General features: G+C 39.8%; 1 protein-coding gene across 6 annotated transcripts; it reads left to right on the plus strand.

Moving 5' to 3' along the window:
• LOC107605088 (phosphopantetheine adenylyltransferase) lies at positions 3,657-7,722 on the plus strand. Of its 6 annotated transcripts, none has more exons than XM_021104953.1 (8): positions 3,657-4,247; positions 5,048-5,185; positions 5,277-5,404; positions 5,495-5,569; positions 6,580-6,639; positions 6,933-7,027; positions 7,212-7,281; positions 7,349-7,722. In XM_021104953.1, exons 2-8 carry the CDS (start codon positions 5,149-5,151, stop codon positions 7,463-7,465), a joined length of 582 nt encoding a protein of 193 aa, XP_020960612.1. In that variant the 5' UTR covers positions 3,657-4,247; positions 5,048-5,148; the 3' UTR covers positions 7,466-7,722. The 6 variants fall into 6 exon arrangements, with proteins under 6 accessions (XP_020960612.1, XP_020960613.1, XP_020960610.1 ...); XM_021104954.1 differs by having other exon boundaries at positions 5,088-5,185; XM_021104951.1 differs by having other exon boundaries at positions 5,096-5,185.

Genomic DNA, 10,866 nt, shown 5'->3' on the forward strand with positions numbered 1-10,866 from the left:
TACTAGAATAACTATCCGCGGCATAGTTGTCAGAACCGAACCGGTGATCGAACCGGTCAGGTTACTGGATCACTGGGTCACTGGTTCAACCGTTGGATCACTGGTTGAACCGATAGAACCGGTCGTACATAAATAAAAAATATAAAATAGTAAAAAATTGAATAAATTGACAATTAGATCTTTAAAATTTTCGACTTCAGATTAATTAGCTATTGAAAAAAAAATAAAGTACCAATTTAGCCATTCAAGATAGTAAACGATGAACACATTATGTCCCTCCATTAATTTATCATGTGAAATTTAATGGTGATATTTATATGTCCTTACTAATTAGTCCTAAGTCGAAATCTTCGAAAACCTACTAATTCAATACTCTAAAAAAGTTAAAATAAATATCTTTACTAATATTTTAATATGTAAATGTAAATATTAAAATATTTGATACTTATTTTAATAATTTTATAAATTCTAAAGAATTAAAAAAAATTGAATATAAAACTAAATATGAAATAATCCAGTTGTGTTTGTATATAATATATAAATTAATTAGCATATAAAATTACAAGTGAATACCTCAGCTTGGTGGCGTTCCTTGATGGAACTTTCCAAAGAGACCTGGGTTTGACACTCCCTGTATGCATTTTTGGATATTGGGAGCACTATAGGACCGGCCGGTTTGTGTCGAACCGCCCGGTTTTGACCGGTTTGAATCCTTCTTTGGTTCAAAGCTCTAATCGAACCGGCTAGATTATCGGTTCACCGGTTTTCCGGTCGAACCGACCGGTCCGGTCCGGTTCTTACAACTATGATCCGCGGATTCAAATAAATGAGAAGCAATTAATAAATATTATGAAATAATTTCCAAGATTTCGTTCCGTGACAAGGTTATTGGTTCTACGGTAGCCACAGGGATAAATCGGGCTGAAACTCTAGATGAGGATTCCATGGCAGTGGTCACTGGAAAACAAGGAGATCCTATGCCTCCAAGAGTTTGCTTCTCCGAGGCTAGGAACATCCTTTCTGAACCATACAAGGAAGCAATTGTGATTAAGGTTCTTGGAAAAAACCTTAGTTACACGGCCATGTCTCACAAACTGAAAGGGGTATGGAGAATCACTGGTAGATATGAAATTTTGGATGTGGGATTTGGGTACTTCCTCGTTAAATTTGATGAGACGGCGGCCCGGGTGGTGCAGCCACAGGAAGCTTCAAAAGAGAAAATTTTTGAATTTGGATGCAATCCCAAAGAGTCAGTGATAGTTGCAGAAATTGGGGAGGAATTAGATGATACGTTGCATGGGAAGGAAGTGGGGTCCCAGCATTTGGAAAATGAGACTGGCTGGACCAAAGTCAGCGGCAAAAGGAGAGGAAAATTGAGCCAATCAAACAAAGCCCAACAAACATCTAAAGATAAAATGCCGGTGCGCTCAAATCAGAAATTGGACCAGAACCGTGACTTTAGGCTACGTATGAGAGGAGCCGAATCAGGGGTGAAGACCGGGTCGGTTGGCGGATCTCAAGCACGCATGGCGTCTACCAAACAGCAAGGGGTGAAGGGCAAATCTGTCTCCGTTGCGGTGCCGACTTTCACTGCCATTATCAAAAACGGACACAAGAGATTGTGCCCTTCTTCTTTGCAGAATTCGCAGTCGAATCCGGACTGCCTTGGCAACACCAGCAAGCAGTAAATCGGCAAATTGGAAAGGTTGTCACTTGTCAGTGGAGGGACACAGACAAACCGGGCAACAACCGGACAAGGACAAGCAAGGCTCAGGGGGATATGATGGTGGATCTTCATCATCTCGTTAGGGACTTCAGCTGAGGTTGGTCCTTTTTACAATACAAATTGTTTTATGGATTATTTAGATTTAAGCTTTCTATTTTGGAATATTAGAGGGGCCTCTAATAAATTGGCCCGGTTTCATAGTAAGGAGTTAGTGAATAAATTTCGCCCTACTTTTTTCATTCTGTTTGAAACCCATATTGCTTTCGAGAGGATGAAATCTTTTTGGAATAATCTAGGTTACCAGGGTGTTGGTATTGTTGAGGCTAATAGTCATAGTGGGGGTATCTGGGTTCTATGTTCTAATTCAAATATTTCTGTGAGAGTATTGAATGTAGTTGATCAATGTATCAGTTTTGAAATCACTATGGGCAATACATCTAGTTACTGCAGTGCGGTGTATGCTAATCCGCATATACATCGGCGTAAAGAACTGTGGGGTGACTTGACAAGGATTGCTAATATGATCCACGGACCTTGGATTGTGTTAGGGGACTTTAATGATGTTTTGTTGCAGAGTGAAGTTAGAGGGGGGCAATTTAGACTTGCCAGAGCAGAACAATTTGCGGAAACATTGGAGGATTGTGGGCTATTTGATATGGGGGCTATTGGGAGAAGATTCACTTGGTACAGGAAGGTGAAAGGTGGGGTGCAGGTGGCCAAGAAGCTTGATAGAGCAGTAATCAACCAGGACTCATAACAAAAAAAAAAAAATAAAAAAGAAAAAAATAAGAGAAAAAGAGAGTGTTTCTGCTCTTACAGTCTTACGAAGGAAGAAAGGAAGAAGAAGAAGGGAAAGGAAAGAAGAAGTTGTCCACGAATCCACCTCTTCCTCCACTTTCGCCAAGAAGTTGTCCACGAATCCACCTCTTCCTCCGCTTTCGCCACTACTTTCGTACGATTTTGGATCCTAAGTAAGGACAATTTTAAAACAAGTTAAATCTTAGGGACGATTTTGTATGTAAAAAGAGGTTGGAAAATGAAAAATTTTTCCGATCTTTACCTTAAAAACCAAGATCGTACTTAACCATAATTTTATATAACATTTTTTGTTCTCTTATTTTAAATATCTTATAATATGCAATGCTTTATATTATAATATTAATTTTATAACTCATTCTCTTTATCACTATTTTCTTGACAAATTTTAATATAATATTTGTCATCAATCATCATTATTATGACTTTAAATATTATTTTTAAGACTGCGTTTGTTTTTAAGAATAAGATAAGACAAAATACTAAGAACAAGATATAAAGCATAGAGACACATAATTTAGTATTCTTATATTCTATTTAATAATAAAGTATAACAAATTATGAAAATCTAATTTATTCTATTTTTTTATTCAAAAAATTTGAGAAGATAAATGTAATAATAAAAAGTATAATTATGAAAATTTAACAAGAATAATAAAAGAAAAAATAAAAACTAAATTGTATCTTTTGTTAGTGTCTTTTTTTTGTGAGAATGGACAAAAATACACTAGTTCAATCTCTGGACACAATATTTCTATCCATATCTTATCTACCAAATACAATTTTATATCTCTGTATCTCTATTTTAATGTCCTGTTTTTATAAAGAAACGCAGCCTAATATACGAAAATATATATAAAGTTACTTTGTTAATTATTATAAGAACTGTTATAAAATATTAATTAAGAGGACATTAATATTGTTAAAAAAAATCTAATAGCATAAACTAGCTAATTATTATGAAAATTGTTACGAGAATTTAATATTGAAATTGAAAGGAAGGATCTATTATGAAATTCAACCTTAAATTTTTTATCTCGACATGAAAAAATACTCAATTTATTTATATCCATGAATAACGCTAACACATCATATTTGTCCATTTAAAAACAAATAGCCTTTCAGAGCGCACAAAACATCTGAGAGAGACATAGACATACAGTGACACAATTACACACGTCACAGTTTGGGGCATAAGCATGGGGCATAATTATTTGTTTACCGTTCGTCTCCGGTTCCTCCTTCTCCTTCCTCCCTCACTGTTGTTCTCTGTTGCGTTTTCTCCGTCTTCTCCCGAAGCTGCTACTGCCAGTTGCGTGAGCCTTAGTCTCTGTTCGGTCTCAACTTCACGAAATACCGCCGCCAGGAGTAGTGGTGGCTTGGCCACGATTGAGGGAACACGACGGAACAGAACGCCTCCTCTCATCTTCGTCGCTTCGTCAACTCGGGTCGTTGCGAGCTTTCCCTTCGCAGAGGCGCCGCTTGCCACCGGGTCGTTCGTCGCTGTCTTTCTCGCAGCTGTTTAGCCTACGACCGCCGCGTCCGTGAACCAGCAAGACGGCTTTGGTGTCGGTTCCAGATCCAATAGATCTGCCGCCGCTGTTCCAAGTGGTTCTGCCGCCGTGGACGACGTCGTCTTCCTCAGCTGGTTCTGTTCCCACCACGTACTATCGCCGGCGTTCAGAGGTCGTGTTTTGGCATTCAGGTAGGTCGATTCCTGAATCAGAATCTCCCATTGCAGATATGGAATTGTTGTTTTGATGCTAAAAACTGATGTTGAGGTGTTGAATTAGATTGTTGAATTCTTGAGGTTGTAATTTCTGTATCCGCAGTCTGTAATTTCGCTTGATCTTGAATTTCGATTGATGATTCGGCTTCTAATTTTCTGATTTCGTGTTCTGTTGATGGCTTTTCTGTTGTGTCTACTATGGAACACTGGATTTGAATTTTTGCTTGAAATTCTGAATCTGGAATTTGATATTGTGATTGATATGTAATTTCTGTTGATGAATTTTTTTTGAATCTGGATCTGGTATTGATATAATAATTTTGGCTTTGAAATTTCTGAAAAAGGAGTTTTCCATCTTTCTTCATAAAATTTTGCTAAATAAAATGCACCCCGAAGAGTTTTAGGATCATCAAAGATAATTTCTCTGTGGATATAATTGTTCATCCATTGAGAAAATTCTTCAATATATCAGCATCATTCAAATCCAATTTTTGAACCTAAGATAAAAAGGCAGTAAAATACTCAACTACACTTCCAATTTGCTCCATTAGAGGTGAGATCGCCAAACCACCGTGAAAATGGAAAATGGTGGCCAATGAAAGCCCCAATGTAAGGAGGAAGCATTTAAGAGATAGGAATCAATCACTAAAATCATTCATTGCAATTACATTCTTACTAATTACTGTATCTATTTATTTATAGTAGATTAATTACTAGTAAAACTATTTTAATTGGACTATTTGGGCTCATTTTACTCATTACAATTTTTCATCTAGCCGCAGTAGTATAATTGCAGCTTCAATCTTATGTTTTGAGCTGTGTAGCTCAGGCCCATTGTTTTCGAATCGCACGTCGTGGAGGAGACGCCTCTGCTGTTATGTTGAACCTGCAGCAGAAGAAAAGCGAGGCTGACGGTAAGTAACACTAGAACTAGAAATAGTTATGTTTTGAGATCAGCAGAAATGGTGCATCAATGTGTTCGCCTTTTCTTGTTTTGAATATAAGCTATTCCAATGGCCGCTCAAGATGATCCCATGCTGCTTCCCACCCTCTCTCCCCCCAACACCTACCAAGCTGTGGTCAACGGCGGCACCTTTGACCGATTGCACGATGGCCACCGCCTCTTCCTCACCGTCTGTCTCTCTCTCTCTCTCTCTCTCTCTCTCATTTAGAAATTTCCAGATTATATATCTATGTAATGCGAAATGTTGAAACCTTTTTAGCAGGCTTCAGCAAAATTGGCAAGGCAGCGGATTGTGATCGGAGTTTGCGATGGACCTATGCTCGCAAAGAAGCAGGTTAGCCTTTTTTTTTTTTTACACTTTACATATAATAGGTTCAACCAAATCTTGATTTGGATGTGTTTATATAACATTTAATTTTTTGAACCGGCTGATTTGTTGCAAGGTGGATTCTTTTTACCCTCTTAGTTCTATTGAAAATGTGACCCTTTTTTATCTGCTCCACACGGTTGTATCTTTAACTTTAATCAGGTAAGGTTTGTGTTATGGAAAGTCATGGCTAAAGAGCCTGTTACTCCAGGACATGATCATTCATTAGTTGAGACTTGAGAGTTAGCACAAGAAAGAAACAATCAGCCTTTAATTGTTTCATTTTTTCCCCCCTCTTTCGGTGTCATCTTCTCTCACTGGACTCTTGTAACTTACTATTGGTGTCTCAGTCAAATTATTTTCGGATTGATCAAATTAATTGGAAAAGTATGCTTGAATTCAAATTACAGAGTAATTTCAGTAGTCAATGTGCAAAATTTCAAGCAGTGGAACTGAGTATCATGCTTAAACTGACGAAACTGTTAAGCACTTAAATTTTTTGTCTTGAAATTTTTTTGGTAGAGAATTCAGTTTTGAAATTTGGGGATTATTTTTTTTATTTTACAAAAGCTTCTCTATTAAATTGTACAGGAGCTCATTAATTTAACAAAAATGCTATTTGTACACCAAAATCAGCCACTAAAATTAGCCACTAATGTAGTTGTGTATAAATACATGTGTGGTTTAATTTATTTTTAATGTGTGTAGTGTATTTGTATTTCAACATGTATTTTATACTGATGGCTGACTTTAGTGGCTGGTTTTGGTGTACATGTAGCATAGTCGTTAATTTAAACATTGTATAATTGAGCTTGTTAAGTGGTAACACTATAAGATGAAAGATCACCTTATTACCAAGTTATAATTTTTTGTCTATGGATTATACTCACAAAAGAGCCTCTTATCCTCATCTCTTCAGGTTTTGCTTTTGCTTTTAGATTTGAAATTTCCTTATATGATCGTTCTCCACTTTGCAGTTTGCTGAACTGATACAACCCATTGAGGAAAGGATACGCAATGTTGAAACCTTCATAAAGGTACAGAGGCAATGACAGTTTTCCTTACGCTCTTACATATAATTATTAACCAAGAAAAGTTTACCCTCTTCATGATGGATGAAGTTATTTTATTATTTTGTTGACATATGCATGTCTATTTTAAGTGGTGTGCCTTTGTATTGTTAGTTTCTGAGGGTGGATGGGCAAGAAAATGAATGATGTCCTAATCTGCATCCATGCGTCAATTGCATAGTATAATTATTTAAGATTAATGTGAAAGAAAAAAAGTCTTATATAAATTTTTATTTGAATTGGTTTGCAAAAACATGCAGTCTATCAAGCCAGAACTGGAAGTGCAAGCTGTACCAATCACAGATCCTTATGGACCTTCTATCGTGGATGGGGATTTGGAGGCTGTGGTTGTAAGGTTTGTAATTTGCAAGCTTGTGTTATGCCATTTTTATTTGTTGTTTCCTGATGTTGCTGATCGTGATAATTAGAGTGTTGCTCTGATAGATAACTGAGCAGGTTCATAAACAGAAGTGATTTTATGACTTCCAAATTGTCATTACTGATTGTTTCATACCTGACTCGACTTGGTTATCTTACAGCAAAGAGACAGTGCCCGGTGGACTAGCAGTAAACAGGAAAAGAGCTGAAAGAGGCCTTTCACAGTTAAAGGTATAGCTGTTTATTTTATTTTATTTTCTATGACATATTATAAATTGTTTCTGTGGATCTTATGCAGATTGAAGTTGTAGATTTGGTCTCTGGAGGTTTGGGTGAAGTTAAGCTGAGTTCATCGATGTTAAGGAAGCTTGAGGCTGAAAAAGCCAACCAGCAAAGCACAATATCACATACTTAGTAACGAAGAATTTGTTGAGCTTATACATATATTATTTTTCAAACGTAGTTTACACTTCACACTGCCCACGATTGCAACACGCAAGTTTTTGTTTCATCAGAGTTCAGAAAATGGAACTAACAACATTTTAGCAGGGGGAAAATAGGAAGAAACTTGCAAGTCCTTGAGATGGAAGAACTTTTCTCCCTGCAGATAATATTTGTATCATTGAACTTATTTAATGAAATGTTATGTCAAGCGAACGTTGATTTTACCCATTTTAAGTTTTTAACTGAAGTGAATTTTTTCTACGAGAATTAATTAAGTATCTTATAACGTACGATTATTTAAATGTTAATGGCGTAATGCTAAACAATTAACTCTAGTCAAAATTTTTTATCCTTTTTCCTTCTCTCGTTTACTGGGTTTTCGAAATCAATTTGGAAAATATTTTTGTTCATACCCTGGCCCAATAAATAGGGCCCAAGATCTAAGTAAAGAAGCCCAACCCAAAGGGTTGGCCCCCCTCCAGTACCAGCCTTCGTCCCAGAAGTCGGTACTGAACACGACCTACTCCAAAGAAGTCGGACACGAGGGTTAGCTGGCAGATAACATTCATTCGAATGAGTAACTGCCCCTAGAAACTCTCTAACCACTTTATAGAGTCATATCTTAACCTCCCTAAGATATGGGAACGGTTATCCACCTAAAAAGGTGGCACTACTTCAGCGGTGGTTATTGGTTCACCACTATAAATACACTGACACCATTCAGGTATCTCTAAGTTCCAATACTTTCTAACCTGCTCCCACTCTTGCTAACTTAAGCATCGGAGTGTCTTTGCAGGTACCACCCCCCATTCTTTCTCACGCACAAGTCGGACGGAGGAACACCGAGTTTCAGGCTCCCTCGACAGTCACCTCCCTTACACGTTTGGGCCAACCAACGCCATCCGGCCCACTAATCTCCGGTTACCCACCGCAACATTGGCGCCGTTGCCGGGGACCCGAGAGATCAACCAGTGATGGCGGATAGATCCCCTGAAGAGGGTCATGTGGAGACTGATTCTGAACAAGAGAATCTGAACATTGGAAACAATGAGGCAGACCAGACCCTTCACCAGGAAGCCAATGATCAACACAGGGAAGGCACCTCCGGAATCAAAAACCCGAAGGTGAATTCCTCGGAGGGGCGCGAATCAGAAAAAGAAGGACCATCCCACGCAATTGAGCTTATGGGATTAATCCACAGTCGCCTCGAGCAGCTAGAACAGGAACGGGAGCGACAAAAGGAAACCGAAAAGAACCTAAAAGAGGAGATGGAGCGACGAAAAGAGTTAGAAAGAAAACTCTTAAAGTTAGAATCCTCCCTCAAAGGCCAGAACTCCCACGACGGTAGAGAAGATTCTCCCTTAGGGGAGAAAGACCCTTTCAGCGAGGACATAATGAGGGCAAAAGTTCCGAGAAACTTTAGAAGCCCCGATATGGACCTCTACGATGGAACCACCGATCCAAAGCATCATCTGAGCAACTTTAAAAGTCGGATGTATCTGGCTGACGCTTCCGACGCTACGCGATGTAAAGCTTTTCCGACAACCTTGTCGAAAACAGCGATGAAGTGGTTCGACGGCCTCCCTCCGAGGTCAATTACCAGTTTTGAAGACCTCTCCAGAAAGTTCTTGATGAGGTTCTCCATCCAGAAAGACAAAGTAAAACATGCACCAAGTCTCCTGGGAATAAAACAGGAGGTCGGGGAGTCCTTACGGGCCTATATGGAAAGGTTTAACAAAGCATGTTTGGAGATTCAAGACCTGCCCACCGAAGCAGTCATCATGGGGCTAGTCAATGGTCTTAGAGAAGGTCCCTTCTCACAGTCCATATCAAAAAGACACCCCGCCTCTCTAAGCGATGTACAGGAAAGAGCGGAAAAGTACATCAACATGGAAGAGAACGCTAGGCTAAGAGACCCGAGTTTGCGACCCGGTCACCCTCCCCCAACGAAAGAGAGGGAGAGGGAAGCTAAGAAGAAGGAAGAACTCGGCCTCGATAGGCCAAGAAAATACCACTCTTATACTCCACTGAAAATTCCTGTAGTGGATGTATACAGAGAAATTTGCAATACTGAAAGGCTGCCTCCCCCCAGACCCATTAAAAATAAAAAAGGGGGGAGCCGCGGTGATTACTGTGAGTACCATAAGATATATGGGCACTCCACAAACGACTGTTACGACCTTAAAAATGTGATAGAGAAGTTGGCCAGAGAAGGTCGGCTTGACAGATATCTCATAGAAAGGTCGGACGGTCATGGAAAAAGAAAGCGAGAAGATACGGATAGAAGAGACCCACCACCACAAACTCCGGAGAGACATATCCATATGATCTCAGGAGGATTTGCGGGAGGGGGACTCACAAAATCCTCTCGTAAAAGACATCTCAAGAGAGTCTACCAGGTCAAAGAGGGGTCCTCCGACCTTCCGACCATTTCATTCACAAAGGAAGACGGGCGAGGAGTAATCCCTGGGCACGATGACCCAGTGGTAATTACCATGATCCTGGCAAATGCCCATCTACACAGAACATTAGTAGACCAAGGAAGCTCAGCAGACATCCTCTTTAAGCCCGCTTTCGACAAACTAGGTTTAGATGAGAAAGAGTTAAGAGCCTACCCCGACACCTTGTACGGATTAGGTGACACGCCAATAAAGCCACTAGGATTTTTACCCCTCCACACCACCTTTGGAAAGGGGGAAAAATCAAAGACTCTGAGTATAGACTTCATAGTCATCGACGTGGGGTCGGCCTATAATGCTTTAATCGGCAGAGCTACCCTTAATCGACTCGGAGCGGTGGTATCGACGCCCCACCTCTGCATGAAGTTCCCGACCTCGTCGGGGATAGCAACGGTGAGGGGAGATCAGAAGCTGGCAAAGAAGTGCTACAATGAAAGCCTAAACCTGAGAGGAAAAGGCAAAGAAGTCCACACAATAGAACTCGGGGGAGCAAGGGTTAAAGAAAAGCTGCGACCACAGCCCGGGGGAAAAACTGAGGAGATTCAGGTCGGCGAAGAGGAAGGAAAAAACACTCACATAGGAGCCAACCTCTTGATAAGAGAAGACGAGGTCAGTCAACACCCAATCTATTTCATCAGTAAAGTTCTACAGGGCCCTGAGCTAAGGTATCACAAATTAGAAAAGTTTGCCTACTCTTTAGTAATAGCCTCTCGAAGGCTACGACCTTACTTTCAGGCTCACACAATAAGAGTCCGCACGAACCAACCCATGAAGCAAATCCTCCAGAAGACGGATATTGCAGGAAGAATGGTCCAATGGGCAATAGAGCTCTCCGAGTTCGACTTGAAGTACGAAACTCGGACGGCGATTAAAGCCCAGTGCCTCGCCGACTTCATTGCTGAATATGCAGGGG

This window comes from Arachis ipaensis, chromosome B06 (genome assembly GCF_000816755.2).
Source record: "Arachis ipaensis cultivar K30076 chromosome B06, Araip1.1, whole genome shotgun sequence".
NCBI classification, from domain to species: Eukaryota; Viridiplantae; Streptophyta; class Magnoliopsida; order Fabales; family Fabaceae; genus Arachis; species Arachis ipaensis.